The sequence below is a fragment of the Dromiciops gliroides genome, chromosome 3, assembly GCF_019393635.1.
Source record: "Dromiciops gliroides isolate mDroGli1 chromosome 3, mDroGli1.pri, whole genome shotgun sequence".
Taxonomy (NCBI): Eukaryota; Metazoa; Chordata; class Mammalia; order Microbiotheria; family Microbiotheriidae; genus Dromiciops; species Dromiciops gliroides.
Genome location: NC_057863.1, coordinates 423,073,064 through 423,098,351, shown reverse-complemented (window position 1 = coordinate 423,098,351; position 25,288 = coordinate 423,073,064). Strand labels below are relative to the sequence as shown.

General features: G+C 34.9%; 1 protein-coding gene across 1 annotated transcript in view; it reads right to left on the bottom strand.

The window, feature by feature from the left end:
- Window positions 1-25,288, bottom strand: part of ZSWIM2 (zinc finger SWIM-type containing 2) — a 30,478-nt gene extending 5,190 nt beyond the window's left edge. The window contains exons 1-6 of the mRNA XM_043996481.1: window positions 24,918-25,288; window positions 21,970-22,046; window positions 20,587-20,627; window positions 15,424-15,625; window positions 11,794-12,045; window positions 2,843-2,927 (exon numbers count right to left, since the gene is read on the bottom strand). Coding sequence (XP_043852416.1) covers window positions 2,843-2,927; window positions 11,794-12,045; window positions 15,424-15,625; window positions 20,587-20,627; window positions 21,970-22,046; window positions 24,918-25,103 — 843 coding nt within the window. The 5' untranslated portion in view covers window positions 25,104-25,288. The remainder of the gene's footprint in view (window positions 1-2,842; window positions 2,928-11,793; window positions 12,046-15,423; window positions 15,626-20,586; window positions 20,628-21,969; window positions 22,047-24,917) is intronic.

The window sequence follows — 25,288 nt, the reverse complement described above, 5'->3', positions numbered from 1 at the left end:
AATAGGTAGGTGAAATGAAAAGTAAGAGTACTTACCTGTTCTTGGAAAGTTGAGATGAAGAGGCTTAGATGAATGCTTTCTGATTGTACTTAAAGAATCAGTAGATGTGATTACAAAGACATTATCAGTAATCTTTGCAAGATCTTGAAGAGTGGAATATTGGAAAAGAAGAAATGTCTTGATTTAAAAATAAAAATTAGAGGCTGTGAATGAACTTGATTTTGATAGGTCCAGTGAGCTTGATTTTGATTTCTAGCAAAATTCTAGAAAATATGATTAAATGACTCTTTGGTGAATATCTAGACAGTGAAGCATTGATCATCAAAGGCTAGAATGATTTCACAAAGAATGAGTCATGCCAAACTACCTTAATTAACATTTTTCACAAAACAGAAAGATTAGAGAAATATTACATAGTTTATATTTTAGGAAAAATTTAACAAAATCTTCTATCCTTCTATGAAGGACAAAAAATATGGTCTAGATCAGTGGTGTTAAATTTAAGTGGAAATGGGCCACTAAACCAATCATATTTAAGGGTACCTGTAAGCTGTTGCATATTGACTTAGAAAACCACACTATTATATATTTTAAAAATTAATATATGGGGGCAGCTAGGTGGTGCAGTGGATAGAGCACCGGCCCTGGAGTCAGGAGTACCTGAGTTCAAATCTGGCCTCAGACACTTAACACTTACTAGCTGTGTGACCCCGGGCAAGTCACTTAACCCCAATTGCCTCACTAAAAAAAAAAAAATTAATATATGAACACATTAAAATCATAAAAGAACTACATTTTAATCTAGTTCAAGTCACATTAGAGAATGTTGTGCGATGTGTATGTAACACTTCTGGTCTAAACAATAATAGTTATTTGTACTCAATACCACATGAATGACTGAACACAAAGAATTATTATTAATTCAACCTTAGAATGGAATAAAAAAGAGCACCCCAGAAATCTTACTTTGGCTCTGTGTTAACATTTGTATCAATGATTTGGATAAAGGCATATTTTACATTCTCATAAAATGTGGCAGGGGGAACAGTATGGAATGTTATCTAGAATGAATCTAATAAAATGAAATTAAATAAGGACAAATAAAAAGAATTAAGTTTAAAAATCAACTTTATAAACACACTTTGCCTGGCACATAGTAATCAATCACTTAATAAATATCTATTATCTTGACAAGATAAGGGGCTCATGGTTAGAAAACAGCTAATATGAAAAAAAAAATCTGGAAATTTTGGTTAACCTAAAACTCAGTATCAGTAACCAGTATGATATTTTAGCCAGAAAACTTAAATGTATGCACCAGCTGTATTAAGAGATATATATTGGGGCAGCTAGGTGGTGCAGTACATAAAGCACTAGCTTTGGATTCAGGAGGACCTGAGTTCAAATCCAGCCACAGACACTTATTAGCTGTGTGACCTTGGGCAAGTCACTTAACCCTCATTGCCCTGCAGAGAGAGAGAGAGAGAGAGAGAGAGAGAGAGAGAGAGAGAGAGACTTAGGACTAAGAAAGTTAACAGTCTCACTGTGCTTTGCCCTGGGAGGACCACATTTGTATTATAGTGTCCTGTTTTGGACATATTTTAAGACAAGCTGAAGAATATACCAGATACGGAATATTTATAAGCCGGAGAATATCCAGATATGGGATATAAAGATGGTGAAAGATTATGCCATAGGAATATCAATAGAAAGAAGTGGGTATATCAGCCTGGAAAAGAGAAGACTTTTAAAAGGGACATGATGGCAAAGGTCCAATATATAAAGGGTATTATGTGGAAAGCCAATTAGATTTGTTTTGTTTGGACCCAAAAGGCAAAATGAGGTGCAATGAGTGAAAGTTGCAGAGACAGCTTTATGTAACAATTGTAGCTATCCAAAAGGGATTCTGTGGTTAAAGTTCAACATTACTACTAACAGTAAGAAATTCTTCATTATAATGTTTGTTGGCTGAAAGTGTTAGCAGGATAAATTAGCTAATGTTGTTGGAAATTATGTGTGATGTTAATCACTTCTGAATTTAGGCTGAAGTAAAGCCATAAAACATTTACCTTTTCCTAGCTATCCATTTAGAAGTAACTTATGTACAAGCAAATGACTATCTGGTAGATATCAATAAGATAATAACTACACCCAAAATAAAAGGTCTTGAGTCTCAATGAAATGTCCATTATCATTAAGTCAACTTTTCTTAACATTATTTTTTTGTTTTGTTTTTTTTGTGGGGCAATGAGGGTTAAGTGACTTTCTCAGGGTCACACAGCTAGTAAGTGTCAAGTGTCTGAGGCTGGATTTGAACTCAGGTCCTCCTGAATCCAGGGGCAGTGCTTTATCCACTGTGCTACCTAGCTGCCCCCAACATTATCATTTTTTACCACGTATCTGGACCACTTGTGCTTGACCAGTGTCATTTATTCTATTTTGATCTATAATAGCATTTCTATTCTGCCTTTTCTATTACTACTACCCATTCCTCAATTAGCCCTCACACCTTACATCAAACTTCCTTTCTCCTTTTTTTACTTTTTTGCCCTTTCTCTACTTCTTTTGATTATGTCTTTAATTTTAAAATTCATTACAATTGGGGCAGCTAGGTGGCACAGTGGATAAAGCACTGGCCCTGGATTCAGGAAGATCTGAGTTCAAATCCAGCCTCAGACATTTGACACTTACTAGCTGTGTGACCCTGGGCAAGTCACTTAACCCTCATTGCCCTGCCCCCCCAAATTCATTGCAATTTATCATCACAATTCAAATGTATTTTTGGAATGCCTATAGACCCTATACTGGAGAACATAATAAATGTTTGAGATGAATACTATACCTGTCGAAAGGTAAAAATATGTGGAGGATGATAACAACTAACAAAACATTCGTGGCATAGGTGATATTCAGTACATTCAGTGCACCTAAAATACCAAAAGAAAGAAAGTGCTAGATCCAGATGTTTTGGAAAATTATGATTAAGCATCTGATAGCTTTCTTAGCATGCCCTTTCTTTACTTTTCCAAATCCTAGCCATTCTTCAAGGCCTGGCTGAAGCTACACATCTTCTATGAAGTATTCCAGAACTATTTTTGCCCTCATCTCCATTCCTATAGCATTATATTAACATTTTGGCAATTATCAAACATTTTTAGCATTCCTTTCTATTTAACTTGTTCACTAATTGTTTCATCTATATTATTCATGTGTAGGAACAGCTAGATTATATGTTTCTTGAGGGTAAATTTCCTGTTTCATTTGGCACAGTGATGAGTAGGTGGTAAGTGCTCACTAGACACCTGTGGATTAAATAAGGGAACATAATTTTAGCATGTTATTATTACTATAGGTCCCCTGAAAGGCTAAAATCCAAACTTACTACAGGAAAGAAAATTTTATGGAATGTTTTTAAAAAACCTACACTGACTTCTGATTTTATTCAAAGCTGTTGAAACAACACTCTGAATAGTAACAAAATACATTTATTCATTAGTATGAAAAATACAGATGAGAATTTACCTTTTTTTGTGGAAATATAATTTTCAATTGCCATCAAATTTCTGTTACAATGCCTCATCATGGCACAAAGGTGATCTGGGTTCAGGACAGTAGGGTACAAGCTCTAGCATGTTCTACCCAACTGGAATGGGCCCCCAAACAGACTGTTTCTGCTTCTGTTCAAGGACCAGCCTAGCTAAATATAGAGAGAGTAATCATTAAAAAACTGGCCTAGAGGTGAAAAAAGTTTTGACTATGGTGTTCCAGGAAGCGCATAAAATAAAAAATGGTCTCCCAGTCCTATACAGGTTCATCCTGTTTTTATAGGGGTCTTATGGAAAAGAGGGGCAAAAAGTATTAAGAATTACACAGTTTTTAATTATGTTATAGCATTAACTATTAGTGCTCTGAGTTGGTTTGATTTTTTTTTTGGTCCAAGACTAATGAAGTAATGTACAATATTTATGTTCATATTTTTAGTCACAGGAAGAACTAGATCTGTGATTTCATTGGTATAGGGACTCCTGGGTGAGGAAGCTTCTTCTACCAATGTAGGTCAGCACCTTTTCTGCAGCTTAGAGTCTTAGAGAGTTGCTTAGAATACTGAAATATTAAATGATATGTTTCAGTTTACACATCTGGTACATGTCAATGGTGGGACTTGAACAGAAATCTTCCTTGTTTTGAGGCCAGCTTTCTATAGCCATACTTTTATATGTATGAAATCAGAATGCAAGTATAGGACACAACTGTAGTTTAATAGAAGGATGTCTCAAAGGTTCTTCTAGGAAAGGCAAATAAAGGACTTGGAAGAAATTGTTTCATCAGGTGTCTGAAGGTAATAAGTAACATTATTTCATGGGAAAATTTGTCATTTGACTTAGCACTCCTAATGATAAACACAAGCAGACAAAAATAAAGACAATTATAATTGATGTTCCAGTATTTTTAGATGTTTAGGACATAGAAAAAACTCTAAGAAGAGCTAAATAAATTCCAGAACAAGTCAAAATATACCTTGATATTAATATTTTCAGTGCAAAGATGGGAACAGGTGAGTATAGTGAAAACTATGATAGAAAGTGGCATCTAGGAAGTACAGTGAATAGAAGTAGACCTGGAATCAGGAAGGCCTGAGTATTTTCTTTAAAAAGCGGCATCTTAAAAAAGAAGGCATCTGACATGGTAAGCACTGAACAAGTCATACCAAAAAAAGTGAAAGTCACTATAAATAAATAGTGAATTTAGTCCAGAATTAAACAGGAGATCATGATGGATAACATTTAGGAAGCGAAATAGGTATTTCAATGAATTCAAATGGCTTGCTGCTTAAAAGCTCATCTTTTAAAAACTATTATTCTTTGGTTGATGGTATATGGCTCCGACTCAAGGAACATCATGATCCCTGAAAAATCAAAATCAGAGGTGTCACAGAGAAAATGGTAAGATGTATGATGGGTGTAATTAGGCTATAGCATATTGCCTATGATGAGCTGTGTGAAAGAAGAGATTGTCAGTGATATATATGACCAGAAAAGAAAGTGGGGTCAGTCTTGTAATGAGAGCAAAGGATAACATATACATAGCCTGAATATTGCTCTAGTATTCCCTAAATAGTAAAAGAACCAGAAGAAAGTCTCTGTTTTGGGTGAATCTTCTGGGGAAGACTTACAAGACATAGGCAAGACAGAAATAATTGTGACTTGGGCTTATGCCCACCAATAAGTTCATGAATCTATCTAAATGGATTTCCCTTAAAGACAATACTGGATAGGTTCTGTGATTTTATTTGTAAAGAGAACCACTGCAGGATGAAAGTCTCTCTATCAATGGATATCAACATCCTTTCTGTAACTTAAAGTCTTATAGAATTTTCTAAAATACTGAAAGGCTAAGTGACTTATCCAGGGTTACAAGTCAATTTGTGTTAGCAATGGAATTAAAATTCAGGTGTTCCTAGCTCTGATGCTAGCTCTGTCTTTATGACCTAAGCTATATAGTGTCTCAAAAAGGTAATATTTCTTGTTGAATATATTCACCAATAAATAAATGATATTTTCTATCACTGTTTTTACTTTTTCTTGCTTACTATTTACACTCATCTCTTGTTATTCACATTAAAGAAGGGAATCAATGGGGAAATGCAATCTTTAACCTAAAATTTCTGTATAATTGGCTTTGGAACACTTAGGGTATTATATTAAATATATTTTAATATTCCCAAAATTCATTTCATACATATGTCCTTCTTTGACCACCTCACTTAGGAGGGGCTATAAAATAATCTCACTGCTCAATTTCATACTGCAATGTATTGGAAATGAATAGTTTGGATTTCAGACTAATGTAAAGCAACAACAAACTGGGGCAGCTAGGTGGTATGGTGGATAGAGCACTGGCCCTGGAGTCAGGAAGAACTGAGTTCAAATCCAGCCTCAGACACTTAGCATTTACTAGCTGTGTGACCCTGGGCAAGTCACTTAACCACAATTGCCTCGCAAAAAAAAGAGAGAGAGACTGTGGAGAAGTTATATGTGATAAAATTGGGGTAAAAAAAAGAAGGTATAAGCAACAACAAACCAAAACCCTTATACCTTTAACATTCTTGAAGCAAGGAGTATTCAACAAAGCTAATAATTATTTAGGATCCTCACTAATTGATGATCAATAGGCTTAAGATGAAGACTTCCTAGAATTCAGGTAATCTAAAATAATAAAACAGTAAAATTGTTGATATTTATAATAAAGTACTTAAATGTTTGTAAAGTCTATACAGAAGTTTAGCTCACTTAAACCTCACAAAAATGTTTGAGGTAAGAGCTAATTAAATCCTCATTTTTACCACTACTAAGTCTTGGAACCAGGATATAAACCCAGGTCTCTTGATTCCAAGTCTAGCTGTCTCTTTCTACTACACCAGGCTGCCTCTCATGAATATTATTATCCTCTATTGTTAGAGTATAATGTTATATGATGATCATTCTTTTATCTTCTAATAAATTATATCCTGATAGTAACAACTATATATGTGGTACTTTAAGGTTTATACAACTCTTTGCATAAAACAACATTGTGAGATCACCATTGTGAGTGTTATAGTTCATGTTTTACATGTGAAAATTTGAGGGTCGGTATAGTAGAATGGCTATAAGTGTTGGATCTGTTATAGTCAGATCTTCTGATTTTAGCTTTCTACCTCACCCATACACTTCTTTATCATATGAATTCTAGTCTATATAGATAGATATCTATGATCTATGGACTATAGTAGATATCTATACATGTAGATCTATAGATCTATATCTATAGACTATCAATCTAATTAGCTGTTATCTATCAGCTTTCTTTCTTTATACCTATTTATCTAACTATCCATCCTTAAAGAGATGGAACAATGATCACATAAATTTTGGGTCTTCTTCCACTAGCACAGGTCAAAGGCCCTGTGCTCCCTTCTTAATCTCTGTAATTCTCTTCCAAGTCTTTCTATAAACCCTCCATAGGGAATATATTTAATATACCTTCCCAATTCTTTCTAAACCTTGAATATTTTAGTGTAGCATTCATTTATAGCAGGAATGTCAATATGGATACGGTCTACTTCTAGTAATATGTCAACTCACTGGATGAAGTTTACACTGAGAATACTAACAATTAAATCAAGGTTAGTTGATGGTCTAAGAACTATGTAATTCTTATTAACTTCTGCCCCCATTTCAAATGTTAAAGTATTGTCACTGCAGGACTGATGGCTGTTTTGTATTTCTATTTTGCGGATCACCATGGAAAAAATATCACCTCTGTATATACTACACTAAATTTTGTTTATATCACCTTTGACCTATCTCTCATCTACCTAAGGCAATGGTTTACATGTCTTCATTATATCCTGCTTCTTTCCACTATACTTCTCCGGTTTGCACAGGACTAATTAAATTCACCTGCATCTCTTTATTGCTTCTCAACCAATCAACAAGTATTTATTAAATATCTATTGTGTAACAGAAACTATAATAGATACTCGGTATACAGATACAAAATGCAACAGACCCTATACTCAAAGAGTTTACATTTTATGTACATATCTAAGTAGATGCTGAATATATATACAAAGTAAATACAAAGTCTTTTTTTTTTGAGGGGGAAAGAGGCAGTCATACAGAGGGGAGAAATCATGAAAGGCCACATGAAGGAGGTGGCACTGAAGCTGAGTTTGAAGACAAGTACGGATTCTCAGATGTAGAAGTGAAGAGTTAACAAATGTATTTCAGACATGGAGAGAGCCCATGCAAAAGTACAGAGATGGGATTATGATTAAATAGCATGTCTGATAGCTTTCCTACAAAGCTCTTTCTTCATTCACTCTTCCACTTTTCCAAATTCTACCCCTTTTTAAAAGCCTGGCTTAAGCAAACCCTCTCCATGAAGTATTCCATGACTCTTTTCCCCCTTGTAATCATCCTTCCTATAGTATTAGGTTATGTAATATATGAAGAACAAAGTGGTCAGTTTAGCTGGAAAGTATGGAATAAAGGTCTTTAAAGCAAAGAGAAGTATTTTTATTTGATCTTAAAGACAATAGGTAGCTACTGAGCTTCTTGAGCAGAGACTCAGGTACTCCTGAATCCAGGGCCGGTGCTTTATCCACTGCGCCACCTAGCCACCCCCATAAATTTAATCTTATCAAATCCTCTCAAGGTTCAGATAAGGAAACAGGTCCAGGGGGTGAAAGTGACATAGCTGTCAAGTGGCAGACTTAAAACTTGAACAGCAGTCTTTCCACTATAGCATCCTTCTTCCTAGGCCACCCTTTGTCATTGGTAGTTTCTATTCTTTAAGTCTGTTCCCCTCTCCTCTGCTGACTTTCATTCAGGACACATGGTATAACCTAGCAGTTATTAATTTAATCAATAATTATTTAATAGCAACTATATGTACATTGCTGACCTGAGAACTAGGCTAGGTGGAAAAGACACAAATATACTCTAAAAAAAGATGTTTCTTAGGAGGCCCTGATGATTAACAAGCACACAGTTATTATAATGTGTATGTAAGATACATATATACACAGAAACATATATGCAAAACATATATAAATATATTTTCTTGCTCTTCTGCTTTCTTTTAATTTGTTACTTATATACCATACAAAATTGAAAACTGAGCAAGAATAATAATTTACTTCAAATATATAAAGATAAAAGTAGTAGAAACTTTGAATAGCTTCAAGAATTAAATTCTGTAAACCACAAAATTACTGTTTTAAGTATATTTCTAATTTCTGAAATCACCAAAATAAATTCCCCAAATTCCTCATACTATTCCTTCACTAAAAACACTAAATATAAGAGCAACATATTCTTGATAACTTTTATGAAGTTTATATCTTTACTAGAGGAAGAAAATAAGCATTATGATAATTTAGTTACTTTTTCTTCCAACTTTAATGTTAAAGACAACACATATTTATATAGTAATGATATTTAAACAAATTTGTCATATAAATTATTTATATAGATTGATATGTATTTGTTATTTATAAAACAGTTATTTAAGGAATTAAAATACTAAGTTATATGTATTAGAATATATAGGTATATCTAAATGTAATAATGTAGGAAATTTACATTATATATGTTATATATGTGTCTTTGTACATATTACACCAATATTTGATATATGTATAAAATATAATTACATATCACAAATAAAATAAAAAATTAAAAAATAAAGGCAACAAAATTTCCTTAAAAATGACAATAAAATATTGATAAAATGGGATATGAAATATTCTAGTAAACTAAAATTTCTAGGTAACTAAAAATTGCCAGAATACTTTTGTTTCAAAATTAATGAAAATCTTTATTGATTCATTTTCCTAGTGAGCATATAACTGATGATCTTAAGAGTGTTTTTCAGTCCAATAATCTGAGCATCAGTTAGAATTGTAGTATATTTTAACAATTAAACAAATATTAATTAGTTAATAACTGTATGCTGGATATTGTCTTAGGAACAGATGGCAAAAGGATGAAAATTGTAGCCCCTACCCTCCAGCAGCTTACAGTCTAATGTGAGAATATATATTACACTTGATATCAAGAATATATATGTGTACATACATATATACACACATACATACACATATACACACATACATGCATATACAAACACATATATATTAGATTGGAAATCTAAAGAAAGTATAGAGGTTTAAATAAAAACAAAAAAAAATATGACATAGAGATCACTTTTACTTGTGAGGGAAGAAGGGAAAATATCATAGGAAAGGTGAGACATCAAGCGATTCTTGGAGAAGATAAAAGATTTTACCAGGTGAGAACGTGGCCAGGTTAACATCCTGGGTAAATGCATGGGATTAGAAGACAAAACTACAAAGAACAATAGATAATAGCTTGGTTTGGTTGGAACATAAAATCGTACTCCCACGTGAGGGAGAGTAGAGTGAAATAAAACTGGAAAATCCTTTTTTTTTTTTTTTTTTTTTTTGTGGGGCAATGGGGGTTATGTGACTTGCCCAGGGTCACATAGCCAGTAAGTGTCAAGTGTCTGAGGCCGGATTTGAACTCAGGTGCTCCTGAATCCAGGGCCAGTGCTTCATCCATTACACCTCCTAGCTGCCCCCGAAAATCCTTTAAAAAAAAAAGACAGAAAAATAACAAAAACCAGATTTATTCAAAACACATGCCAAAAATGCTTCAGTGGAATGGACAAGGAACTAATTCCTTCCTAAAAAAATATATGGGAAAGCTGACAGAGAATATGCCAATAGATTGTAACAGTCCATTTAAAGAATATGGTATTACCAGAAGACTTTTGATTTGTTACACCTTTGCTGCAAATTGTTTATGCTGGCTGTCCCCCATCCCTGGAATTTTGTCCCTTCTCATTGCCACCTGTTGACTTCCTTCAAGTCACAGCTAAAATTTCCCCTTATGCAAGAAGTCTTTATCCTTAATACTAATGCCTTCCCTTTGAGATAATTTCCAATTATTATCCTTTATGAATCCTGTCTGTACATAGTTGTTTGCATGTGGTTTCACCCCTTAGATTATAAATTCTTTGAGAACAGGTACTGTTTTTATCTTTTTCTCTGGAGCTTAGCACAGAGTACTTAATAAATGTTGATCGACTAATATCACGTCTAATTGACTTGATCAAGTCTGACTGACTAATATCAAAGTACAGGTTCTCTTCACTGTGGTCATGTCCCTTAGCTCTGAGTTTCTTAACCTTTTTGTGTCATGGACCCTTTTGGTGGTTTGGTGAAACCTATGAACTCCTTCTGAGAATGATAAATTAAGTGTATAAAAAATAAGTAAAATTACAAAGGAAATTAATTATAAGTTGTCAAAATATATTTTTAAAAGTCCACAGACGGGGACAGCTAGATGGCGCAGTGGATAGAACACCGGCCCTGAAGTCAGGAGTACCTGAGTTCAAATCCAGCCTCAGACACTTAGCACTTTACTGGCTGTGTGACCCTGAGCAAGTCACTTAACCCCAATTGCCTCACAAAAAACAATGAAAAAAAAAGATCACAGACCCCAGATTAAGAAACCGTGAGGCACAAAATTTCCAGATCTCTCACAAATGGGAAGAGTACAAAAAAGATCAGAAAGGTAAAGTCTGAAGTACTCTTTAGTCGACTTTCATAATATTAGAGTCATGAAGCACCAAAAAAAGATGCCATGCCTAGAACTCTTGTTCTGGAGAGCCATTTTAAAGCCCCAAGACTTTATGGAATCGAAACTAGGAACCAGAAGGTGTGAGGATATCAGATGCTCCCCTGATAATTAACTCTGAATATGTAGTTTTCCCTTAGGTGAAAATACAATAGCAAATACTAGGGAGAGAAACACTTAGCTTGGAACATGCAATGCTGCCAGGAAGTTAGTATTCACTTTAAATGATTGGTAATTTGATAATCTCCACCAATGTAGCCTTAATGTTTCTTTAATTTCTGTGTTTTAAAAATTCAATACCCTAGTGGTCAACCTTCTGGCAATGATAATTTCTGTTAAGCTGGTCCTTGGGCAACAGATACATAGTCAGTTTCAGGGTCCATGCTTTTAAAAGCCTTTCTAACTTGGACACACCTATCAGAGCTTGGGTTCTTCTTGAAGAGGCTTACAGAGTCACTTGTATGCCAAGATGAGTCATTAAAATAGGACTTAATGAGTTTTTTAAAACAAGTTTCAATTCTGTGAAAAATAAAGGCTATTTTTAAGCTAACCCAAATTTAAAAAATTAATTTTAATTGATACTTACTTATAACATGTTCCCTCAATTGGAAACTGTCTGCAATTGTTACATGGAATTCCAAGGTGTTTGTCAAGTCTTTCTTTCTCTGCTGCTGTCACAAGTCTGTTGGAATTTCTGAATTCATCTAAAATAAGTTTTAATGGTGCAAACTCTTCCCTGCACAGAGGGCACTTGACAACAGAGTTTTTTGATGACTTATCCTGATGATCAGCCCATATTTTCATACATTTTATATGAACACTATTACCGCAACCATACCTGGTAGAAATAATAGAGAATTTTTCAAAAGTTATTTTCTACCAATAACATTATAACTGTCCCACTCAATTATTTTCTATGTATCACGTTACCATCAGAAAAAGTTACTATAACTCCCCCCTTATGATAAGAAATAGTTCTGAATTGATTTCCACGTATAACTTCCTTGTCTCTACAAAATTATACATTTCTAGAAGTGCTAAGCAGAAGAGTTAGACCAGAAAAATTTCAATTTATCCTTTCGGTTGATTTATTGTAGGGTTTTATTTCATTAGTGCTTCTTTATTTGTAAAATAAAAATACCAATTAATAAATCACTTAATAAACATTTATTAAGCACTTATGTGCCAGGCACTTTGCTAAACAAGGGGGATTCAAAAAAAGGCCAAGACAATCTCTGCCAGCAAGAATCCACAATCTAATGGGAGAGAAACATGAAAACAAATATATACAAAGAATCCATATACAAGATAAAGAAAATAAAGATGAAATTTTAATTGGAAGTTTATTCAGTAAGAGGGTGACATGGTCAGACCTTTACTCTAGGAAAATTACTTTGGTGGCTGAATAGAGGATGGAGTGGAGAGAGACCTGAGGCAGGGAGACTCACCAGCAGGATATTCTAGTAGTCCAGGTGTGAGGTACTGAGGGCAGACATTAGCATGGTGACAAGTGTCAAAGAAGGGGGCATATTTGAGAGATGTTGTAAAGGTAAAATCAATAGGTTTTGGCAAAAGATTGAATGTGGGGGCTTAGAGATAGTGAAGAATTGAGGATGACTATTAGGTTTTGAGCTTGAGGGGCTGGGAGGATGGTGTAGTTTCCTTATAGCAAAAGGGAAGGTGGGAGTGGGGTTTAGTAAGAAAGACAATTTAGATATATTTAGTTTAAGATGTCTACTGGATAGCTAAAGATGTCTAAAAGGCAGTTGGAGGTCAGCAGAGAGGTTGGGGCAGGAATGGTAGAATATTGGGAGCATTAGTTATTATGGTTTAAAAATCTTATCCACTTACCATAGTTATATATTGTTATATCTTAAAAATCTCGCATTTAAAAAATTATACTGTCTTCAAGGATTTGTAGTATATAGGGGAGATGCTATAGGACTTGAGGCATACAAACAATAGATTAAAAAAAGCTGTGGAAGATAGAGACTTTAAATAATTCTTGACTGTTGACTAGTGAGCTTGTCATTGTTTCCTGGAAAAATTCTAGAATGAATTATTTTTAAAGGGGCAGAGTATAAGCAGGTAGTCACTATGAGTCAATAGAAATGGATAGAGAATTGTATAGCAAAATTCATTTTTTTTTGGACATGGTTACTTAATAGGATAATGGGGGAAATCCATGGATATAATATAAATACATCTTATACAGGTTATCACTTGGTCAGTCTCTCATAATACCCTTACAGAGAAATGTGTTTAGAACTGTTTGATTGACCAAACCTAGAGTGTTGATTAATGGATCACTATGAGGAGCTCTCTAAGGAACTGCTACCCCAAGGTCCTGTCTTTAACTGTATTCTCTTCAACATTCTATTAGTGATTGCAGTGAGACACAGATAATATGCTTCTCAACTGACACAAAGTGGGGGAGGAATAACACAATGTACAACTAAGTCAGGATTCATAAATATCTCAATATCTCACTCCTAAACAAGATGAAAATTAATTGGATTAAATTCAAAATTCTATTCCTGAGCTTAAAAAACAACTCATAAATGCAGTTTGCAGAAGAAAGGAATATCTTGGAGTATTGCTTGTGTCCAGTTTTGGGGGTCACATTTTAGAAAGGCTAAAGACAAACTAGAATACATTAGCAGGGCAAAGAATGTGATTAGACTAGTAAGGAGACTCAAAAACAAGTCATACAAGAATTGAATGAAGTAACTAGGAATGTTTAGGAAGGGGAAGAGGAGACTTGAAGGGGTATAGCTTTCAAATATCTAAAAGGTTATCATGCAACAAAATATTAAATTGGTTCTCTTTGGCACCAGAAGGCAAATGCCATACCAATTGATGGAAATTAGGGCAGCAAATCTTGGCTCAAAATATAATAAGGAATATCTTGAAATAATTGAAGCTGTCTAAAAATGGAATAGGTTGCATTGGAGGATAATGAATTGTTAATCAGTGACAAGCAGAGATCTGAAATTGATGGTTCAGGATGAAGTGAACAGGATTTATGTTTCGAAAAGGCTGGATTAGATTACTTTTAAAGTATTATCCACTTCAGCAATTCTATGATTATATGAAGTTCTGTACTAACACTTCAGGAAACACTCTGGAAATGGGATATTTTCTTAGAGAAGATAAAAATTGATAAAATAAGTATGGAAAACTAAGCTCCCTAGATATTTTGGGAGAAAATTATTGATGGAAATGAATGGAAGAGAAAGAAAATAATACAGTATTACTTAAGAAGCTGGATTAGCATGAACAACTCTATAGTATTTTAAATGGTTTTATATTTGAAGGGTAAATGAATTATTGCAGTACTTACCAATATTTAAAAATAAATTTTGAAAACTGTAAGGTATTTTACCATAAGCAAAGAGAGATAATAGCTTTATTTTTAAGTACTATGATAAATACAATATTATTACTTTATTTCACCTTCAAAGTCTATATACATGTATATATGTGTATCTGTATATATGTACATGCATATATATATAAAACACTAAAATTATTTTGAAATTTTAGTAAATTAAAGGCTAGGATTGATTTTGCAAGTCAATTTAATTTTTGACCCATTAAAGTTTACCATGGAAAACAGTATGAAAATAATTCTTATAACAAGCTTTTTTTTTTTTTTTTAAGTGAGGCAATTGGGGTTAAGTGACTTGCCCAGGGTCACACAGCTAGTAAGTGTCAAGTGTCTGAGGTTGGATTTGAACTCAGGTACTCCTGACTCCAGGGCTGGTGCTCTATCCACTGTGCCACCTAGCTGCCCCTAACAGGCTAACTTTTATAGAACAGGTTTAGTTTTTTTTCATTTTGGGAAACCTCATAATTAATGGGTTTATAAATTAAAAGAGCTGAAAAGGATCCAAGAGGTCTTGTAGTCCCCCTCCTTCTTTTTACAAGGATAAAACTGAGGCAGACAGGTAAGTTAACTGTTTTGTCCAAGGCTTCACAGATTTTAAGTACCATAGCTGGGATTTGAATTCAGGAACTTTGATTCTTAAGCCAGCCTTTCCATTGTATCACCATAAGTAACTCTAAATCAACTGAATTGGCACTGAAATCACCTTCAAAGTTTCATATTATTTCTGTATTAATGAATCACAGTATGCCATTTCTTTAAATGGTAAAGACAAGCCAATTTAGAAAAAAATTCCCTATAACTTTCTAATCTCAAGAGAAAAATAACCTGCAATAGGTGACTGGTAGCTTTTTTTCTAGTAGCTCTTCTTGACATATGGAGCAGACATCATCTGAACAAATTTCCTTCTGTTTGATATGTCCATCTTTTTCAACATGTGGTCTCTTAGTTGGCCCTGGAGTCTGGACTTGATGTAATCCCCGTAGCAATTCATTGATTTCTCGTTCCACAAGACCCAACTGAAAAGCATCTGAGGAAAGACCACTCAAAATTAAGATTCATTGATAAACATTTTAAACTGTAAAATTTTATATAAAAACTGAAATTTTCTTTCAAACATTAGGAAAATTACATTGGATAAATGAAACAGCTAATTCTGACTGATTTTTTGGAATGTCTATTTTCTGCAAAAACAAAGAGAAAATCAGGTTATTTATGGAGAGAAGGGGGGTTAACTCTTTATCACTACTAAGAAAAGAACACGTGGGAAGGGTAATGGTTTGGTGTTAGTTATAAAATAGAGAGTATATTAAACTTTGGAGGCTCTATTTGTCATCTGCAAACTCTCTCACTGGACATTGCCCTAGTAATAGCTAAAGAAGAGCAAATACATACAACATGCAAATAATGAGTTTAATAGAGGAACTGGAGCAAGAATTGATAGAATAGAGTATAAGGCCATAAGAACAGGAGGAAAAGAAATAAAAGAAGTATCAAAGAATGAACAGCAGAGGAATGCCAGTGATTTTTTAAAGGTATATATTTGGAAGGGGAAATAAATGTGAAAAAGAATTGCAAAATGAAGTTAAATAAAACCAAAAAACCAAAAACAAGGTTTGTTGTTGATGGGATTATAGATGAGTATACTATATGGGGGACGAATTATAGAGAGGCACTTCAGAGTAAAAATTACCTAATGAATGGATAGGAAGATAAAGCATACTATAAACCATAGAGGGAAAAATTTGAATGTACTGTCTGTAAGAAATGAATGTATTCCAATTTTAAGAGTCATAGATCATAGGATCATATTTAGAGTTAGAAGAGACTTCTGAAGCTATCTAGTCCAGGGCTTAAACTTTTTTCACTCACAACCCTTCTCCCAAGAAATTTTTACATGACCCCCAGTATATAAAATAATTATACATAACCTTTTATTCTTGCCAAATTTTTGTGACCCCCACATTAAGTTATGTGACCCCCACAGAGGGTCATGACGAATAATTTAAGAAGCTTTGATCTAGTTTACCCCTCTCTTTTTATGATGCAAGAACTGAATCCCAGAAAAATTGTTACTTGCCCAACATCACACAGGTAGTAAGCGGCAGATCCGGGATTTGAGCATAGGCCTGGACTTAAAGTCTCCTCCACTTATTAAGTTCTCCCTACTTAGCTCTCCCAGATTTAGACACATTTCTCCTTAGGGCTCAGGGACAAAGTTTACAAGATATTATTGAAGCAAGGGGGCAGCTAGATGGCACAGTGGATAAAGCACCAGCCCTGGATTCAGGAGGACCTGAGTTAAAATCCGGCCTCAGGCACTTGACACTTACTAGCTTTGTGACTCTGGGCAAGTCATTGCCCCGTAAAAAAAAAAAAAATTGAAAAAAAGATATGATTGAACCCATTTACAAGTACCTATGTATTTTTCTTTCACTTGGATTATAAGTACCATGTAAATAAACTAAGCCTTTTATTTCATTTGCATTACTTCACAATGCCTAATAAAATTATATGTACAAAGTCTGATGCTAATTGAGAGAAAATGCATCACTGAAAACAGAAATTATTTCAGCACAAATTATACTTTTTCAGTATCAACATTAATATTTTGTTTATTTCTTTGCAATTATAATCATGCTTTTCCAGTATGAGTCAAATAAGATTATGGTCATAAAAAGCTAAAGAAAACAACTGATTCATCGATGAAAAAGCATATATTAAGCACTTATTATGTGCCAAGCACTGGAGATAAAAAGAAAGGCAAAAACGGTCCATGACCTTAAGAAGCTCACATTCTAATAAAGGACAGAATATGTAATTAGGTACATGCAAATATGTGTGTGTGTATATATATGGAGAGAGAGAGAGAGAGAGAGAGAAGATGGAAGGCACTCTCAGGGAAGATATTATGAAGGAAGGGAGATGGGAGGAACAGAAAGAGCAGCAGATAGCTGAATTTAAGTTACTCTTGAAGGAAGCCAGGGAAGCTAAGAGTTAGGCATGAAGAAAAAGTGCTTTCTAGGTGTGGTTGTTAAGAAACTTCAAATGCCAAACAAATGATTTCATATTTGATCTTGGAGTTTTTAAAAAGAACCCACTAGAGTTCATTGATCAAGGGTATGACATGGTCAGATCCATGCTTCAGATAAATTAGTTTGGCAGCTGAATTGAGGATGGAATGGGTTGGGAGAAACCTGTCATGAAGATCAATTATGAGGCTATCAAAATAGTCTAGATGAGAGGTGACATGGGCCTGAACTAGGTAGGTAGCTGTGTGAAGACAGAGAAGAAGATATATGTGAGAGGATGATGTAGATAAAGAAATAACAAGATTCTACAACTAAACTGGATATATCAGGTCAATGAGAGTAGTTGAAGATGACATTGGGGTTGAGAATCTGGTTGAAAGGATGGTGGTGCCTTGAAAAGTAACAGGGAAATTAAGAAAAGGGGAGGGGACTTGGGGAGAAATATAGTTTATGCATATAGGACATCTGCTTTGAAATGTCTAACAGGTAGTTGGTGATGTGGGACTAGGGCTCAGGAGGGAGAGCTTATGGCTGGGCAGATATGCATAGAGATGATAATTGAATCATAGGAGCTGAATGTAAGTAAGAAGAGTATTAGAGATAAAAAGTAGAAGGCCCAAAACAGAGCCCTGGAAGATACTCAGAGTTAGTAACTGTGACAATGGTCAAAATCCAGCAAGTGACTAAGAATGAACTGCCAGAACTTCTCATGGTAGGAGAACCATGAGAATCATGAAAACCCAGAGTTGAGAAATTATCTAGGAAAATGAGTTGATTAACACTGTCAAATACTACAGAGAAGTCTAGAAAGATGAGGATTGAGAAAAGCTCATTTGATCTAGCAATTAAGAGATCCTTGGTGGTATTGGATATGACAATTCAGATGAAAGATGAGGTTGGAAGCTAGATTGCAGAGGATTCAGAAAAGAGAAGTGAAGAAGAGATATACTATGATAACTATAACATGAATCGACTACAACTCAGTTTTTTTTCTTTATTGATTAGAAAATGTTTGTTCTTTATAAATTATGTCTTAATTGAAAAATCTTTGATTTTTAAAAATGATTACTTTAATTACTTTGAATTTACCCATAAATACATATTAACATAAGAATGTAAGAAAGATCATATGATTTATTTTATTCAATAATTACTCATTAGGCAAAGTAAAAGGCACTATATGATGAATAAGAAATAGTCCCAAGTCTCATGATTATTATCTAGTAAGGGTGATATGTATATGGAAAATCAGAATACAAAGCAGGATGTATCAAGTACAGAAGACAAGTTTCATAGGATAAAGAAATCACTTTCAGCTAAGGAGACTCATCTAGACTGGTCATGGAAAGGTTAGTAGGTTCTTCTTGGTAGAGAGGAGGAAACTGCTTTTCAGCCACTACATGAGAAAAGGCATAGAAATGGGAAAGTATAGGAAATAATCAGGGCACATGTTCAATTTGGCTTGAGGTTAGGTAAGGCTGTTTGGAGCTAGAATGTGGAGACCTTTGAATGCTATTGAAAGCTTTAGAGCAAAGTAGCTGATGTAATCAAAGATGTGCATTAGGGAGATTAATCTGGTACTAATGTACACAAAGAACTGGAAACAGGAAAGATTGAGGGTTTGGTAAATGCTCAGCAGGTTGCTGTAAAGGGGTAATAGCAGTAAAGGTAATACGGAGAAGAAAAATAGCAAAGACATTCTGGAAATACAATCAGCAAGATTTGACATAATCAAATACAGGGCAAATAATAAAACAATAGAAATTAACTTCCAGGTTAAATCCACTGATGACAGAGAAGTGTGGTATTGCTGACTGAAATAGGGAAATTAGGCTGAGGAGGTGGTTTTGGAAGGAAAGAATGTGTTCTATTTTAGAGATGTTAAGCCTTAATTTACAATACTTCCTTCACATAATCTATCCTTTCAAGGTGTTAGAGAGACATACAAATAAGATGTTGAGTAAAGAGTTGGCAATGGGAATCTGGAGGTCAGGAGCTAAAAAAACTTGATGCCATTATGTACAAGGAAACTATACTTGAAGTCAGAATGCATTAAGTTTTTCAGTGACAATGGTGATAACATGAACTTACATTTTATAGTCTGTTTTTATATCTACAAAACACCTTCCCTGTAACAAACTTGTGAAGTAGGTTTTTGGAGTGTAAAAAAGAGAAGGCTGAGATCAGTGTTGGGAGAATGTCTATATTAAGGGAGCAGTAGAATGATTTGTAAGTGAACACAGATACAGAGCAGATCGTATTGTGCTACTAGCCAAGCAACTACTACTTTGAAAAAGACCTCATCTCTAAAGGCCACCTTTTTATTTAACAATTTATTAAGGAAGGGAGGAGTCATTTTTGCTTGGGGTACTGTTGTAAACTTCATGAATGTGAGCAAAATGACAAAGTATTTCACTATTAGAAGTGCCATATTTTGCAAGAGGCCAATATTTCAGTCAATAAACATTTTTGAATGATATTTTCTACCAGCTGCCCATTTCTGGATTCTAAACAGATGCAAAACAAAATTTCATTCTACATTCATCTTCCAACAAAAAGTTTTAGATCCAAACACTGAACACTGCTTAGCAAATATTGATAAAGTTCTGTCTGTTCAATCACTGACCAAGCAAAAGATACTTTATGTTTAAAAGGTGCCTTGAAATTTAAAATAGCATATAAAGTGCTTTTTACTTAAAGACTATGAAAGAATTCCAATTATCTCAAGTAATTTGTTCTACAGATACTTGGCAGTGTGTTCTATTTGTTTGGGAATGTAAGGAAATTATATTAGAGGCCAGACATTTTTTTTTAATCAGCTATATTAAAACTTAAAGTTATAGAATTTCTGACATTTGGAGTGGATATATACTTTATATTTTAATAAATGAATTTACTAAAAGTTCCTAAATTCAAAGTTTTCAAATATATAAACCTAGATAACATTAAGGATACTTACACTCATGATTTCTTGGAAGCTTGAATTTTTTCAATAATATCCTAATCCATAATTAGACAAATGGAAAGAAAAAAGTTAAATACAGACTACATATTTTAGAGTTTAAAAATCATGAGTTACATAATGTCACCCTAACTTTAGGACAATAAGAGTATTAATAGGTTTATACTATTTAAGCAGAACAGTGTGAAAGTATACCTTTAAAAGCAATTAATTGTTTAACTGCTTTGATTAACAATTTAATTCTTTCAAACTAAGCAATAAAAGAGGTCATTTGCCTAAGTAAATAAAGAGAAGGAAATTTATAGTTCATAGATTTGCCTGGGGGATTGTGTACAACTTTTGTGTGATATAGTTACAATTATAGGGATATAAAGAAAAGCTAAATATCCAAACAATATCAGATCTTCCTTAGATTAAATGATAAAATTCTTCTGGTATGACAAATAACTTTTTTACTATAAAATTTCACATAGGAATTCCTTGCAAAAAAGGGTCAGACTTTAAAAGAATGCTCTAATTCTCTAAGATATATACTTCCAGAGAATCTTGTTTATATTCTGTCACACTGATAGGCCAGCTATTCATTATCTGAGGGGAGGGTGTTTGTGAAAGGATAAAAGGAGAGGTATAAGCCTTTCATTCTTGGTTCATAGGGAAGAATATCAGAAGGAGGAGATTTTTATTCCTTTGTTGATATGTGGAAAGACAGAAGTCTTTGAGATAGCAGGAAAAAATGATTCAGAAGTAATAATCTTTTGTTTTTTCAACTATATAATGAAAGGTGGTTGAATTAGAGAATCTCTGCATTCTATGATTCTATGAATTAATTCTTAGTAACTTAGAGTGATATAAGGTCAGTGAGACTTTAAATTTCTAGTTCACATTTCAATTCCTCTATCATCATTTCATAAAAATCAGGAAAGCCAAATTTTTGTACAGTAACATTTTGTCACATACATTAAAAATATATCTAATATATATAGCAGCTAGGTGGCACAGTGGATAGAGCACTGGCCTTGGAGTCAGGAGTACCTGAGTTCAAATCCAGCCTCAGACACTTAACACTTACTAGCTGTGTGACCCTGGGCAAGTCACTTAACCCCAATTGCCTCACTTAAAAAAAAATATATATATATATATATCTAATATAACCACATGATGTCCCAAAATTTATGGTAGATTCTACTTCACTTTCTAAGCATTACTTAATATAGCAGAATTAAATAAAAGAAAAAATTGATTAAAGTAATTTTATCTGTTCTCATAATACCAATTATTATACCTTTAATCTAGTACTAAGCAAAATACTGAAAAGGCAAATTATAGACGTATGGCCTTGAGAATTTATTTGTAGCAAACCTAGTATACTAAATCACTTACCAACAGATATGCTTACAAAGGTCATTTCCTTTCAGAAATATGGAACAGTTACATGTGTGAGGATCTCCAAGGAAAACCTTTTAAAGAAAAATACTTGTATTTTAAAATCATAATTGTAATTAATCATCAGTATTGTTAGAGAAAAAAATGGGTTATGTTTTGGGGCTAGAAGAAACTTGGTCAAGGCATCTAATACAAGCATTCCCAGGTCAATCATAATTTACTGGTCAATTTTATGTAATGCAGCTAAAAGCCAGCTACAGCTGTTAGGTCTGCTTTCTGCATCAGCAATCTGCAATGTAATAATGTACCCATTAAAGTGATAACACTGGGGAAATCAATAGTAGTTCTTTAGAAAAGGCTGGCAATCTCCTAATCCAGCAGATTCTTTTTTCAGGCAGGTTGCATTTACATTTGGAACAGGAAGAGATTAATGAATGAATGAGTAAACAATCAAATAAATAAATGAACAATAAATAAGTAAATGAACAAAGAATGAAAAAAATAAGTAAATGAATGAATGAGTGAATAAATGAATGAACATATATATATATATGTATATATTTAAGTTTTCTTTAAAAATGAAAGTTCATGCCCACTACTTAGGAAATCACAGGATTTAGAGTTTGGGGATGGGCTAGTACAACACCCTCACTTTACTGGAGACAACAGAGGCCCAGAGAAGTAGTTTGCTCAAGGACACATAGGTGATGGTGTTATTATTGTTTGTCCTTCATTTTCAAAGAGGACCATCACATTGGGGAGGTGAAGTCATGATTTGCAGTGAACTGGATTTAAGTAGCAGAGCAGGGAATGACCCTGGACATTCCAACTCCAAATCAAGTGTTTTTTTTTAGCACGGTATTTAACAACATTGTCAAAAAGCTCTACTTATATATAACCCAATCTCTTTGGAGGACAACTGTTCTTATTTAGATGGAACTCAGGAAGATTCTTTATTGCTGCTTTATTGAGTCCAGAGAGGTCCTATATTGTAGTGTAATGGTGTCAAACTCAAATAGAAACAGGGGCCACTAAACCATACACAGGGCTGTCTGTGGACTTCATACTGACTTAGAAAATCTCTCTCTCTCTCTCACACACACACACACACACAAACATCAATAAATTAAAATTAGATAGGAACTAGATTTTAATCTGGTTTGACCACCTTGGGAGCATTGTGGGCAACATATGACAGTAGGTTCCATGTCTGACACCTCTAAGGCAGCTACTTTTGAAGTCAGGGAGACCTGGGTTCAAGTCTACTTTGACACATAATGGCTATGTGACTCTGGAAAAATCACTTAGTGCTCTAAGCCCTCATTTCTTAAACTGTGGGTCTTCACCCCATATGGAGTTGTGTAACTGAATGTGGGGGTTATGAAAAATTTGGCAACAGTAAAAAAGTTATGTATAGCTATTTTATATAACTATATACCCAGGGTTGTGTAAAAAGTTCTCTGGCAGGTGGAAAAAAGTTTAAAAAGCCCAGCTCTAGGCAACTCCTTTACTATGAATTACAGAGGTGGTAAAGATCTGAATTTTTAGAGGCAGGTTCCTCACCTGGGAATTCCCTGTTCCTATTTATCTGATTGAATCCAAAGAATGGATACACTGTTGCTTATACAATCTCCTCAAAGAACTGGGTTTTTTTTTTTAGCAATAGAGTGTACCTGTGAGAAATGCTTTATTCATTTAATGAACTGGATTTATATTTATTAAATGTATGCTTTTTATAAATTTTCCATTCTTGAAGGGGACACTTTAAAAAATCATCTAAGAATATATATGTTTTATACAGATCTGTGATTTCATGATTGGGTGTGGACTCTTAAGTGTAGAAATTTTCTCCAGTGATGCAGATTGACAAGCTCTCAGTATTTAATGTTTGAGAGTTTTAAGAGGTTAAATGACTTTTCCTCTGCTCACAGTTGGTAGGTTTCAGCAGCAGAACCTGAATCCAAGGCCAAGAATATTTGAAAGAAAATACACTTATATGAAAAACTGCTAGATCGCTCACAAATCAATAATGGCTCTAACAAAATTCATTTTCTAATAACATTTCTCTAAAAGAGATACTTTTTGTGCAGAACTGTAGCTCCTAAACTAAGTAGAAGGTGGAAGAACTGCAGAGACTGTCCTTAAAATTTGACTAGTTAGTAACTAAGGTAGATGGAAGTAGTATGGCATTCATATAGATAGAATTCAGCCCTTGGGAGTCAGAAAGACCTGCTTTCAAATCCTGCCTCCAATTGGTAATAGGGCTGTGACCTTGGGCAATTCACCTAAGTTCTCCGTGCTTTCGGTTTCTTTATGTGTAAAGGCTGGACTTGGAGTCAAGACCTGAATTTAAAGATATTCATTTGGCACCTAAGTGACAACAGTTGATACTTGGAGCCAGTAAGAAGCAAATCTACCCTCAGACAATGTGAAGATGGGCAAACCACTACCTCGCTGCCTGCCTCAGTTTCCTTATCTGCAAAATGGGGATAATAATAGCACCTACCTGCCAAGGTTGTTAAGAGGATATAATGAAATTTTTGTAAAAGCGTTCTGCAAACCTTAGAAGCTTTATGCGCAGTCGTTATTGCTCGAAGTGTAACCACTACCAATGAATTTCCGAGCTAGTGAATCACCAGGCTATCAAGGTGTCTAATTATCTCCATTTATACAGATATAACGACCACAGTCACTCCAAGCTTCAGGAGTTGAGCTTGACTTTCCCTGGGTCCTGTGTATGTTGGGAGCTCTACAGTTCCCTTTCCCTCTTAATTCTGTGGCTCTTAGGATGTCCGAAGGGGCGGCAGGGTCGGTACCCGAAGCCTACCCTGGGGGAAGAAACTTAGTTTTCTGGGGCGGGGGGGGGGCGGGTAGAGGAGTTTTGGCGGGGGGGTGGGGTGGGGGGGAAGGGGACGGGGTTCGCGCCTGACGGGGGCGGCGGTTACTCTATAGTTGCAGCCGTCGGGCTCGTTCTCGCTCAGCAGGAAGCCGGTGGGGCCCATCTCTCGTAGCAGGTACATATGGCTGCTCAGGGCCTGGTCCTGGTGTCTCTTCAGACAGTCGCTCACACACCGCCGCCTCTCGGATCTCCGGCCTCCGCCCCCGCCGCCGCCCCCCAGTCCACGAGGCATGTTCTCCGACAAGCAGCAGTCCTTCCGCTGGCCCCAGGCCGGGATCCCACTGCACAGGAGAACCGGTTCCCAAGACAACCACGAGCGCGCGCACGCGCTGGGCCGGTTGTCTGGAGGCTTGGTGAATTCCACCAACTCTAGGCCAGAGCTGGGTTGTGGCGGCGGCGGCGGAGCAGAGCAGGAGA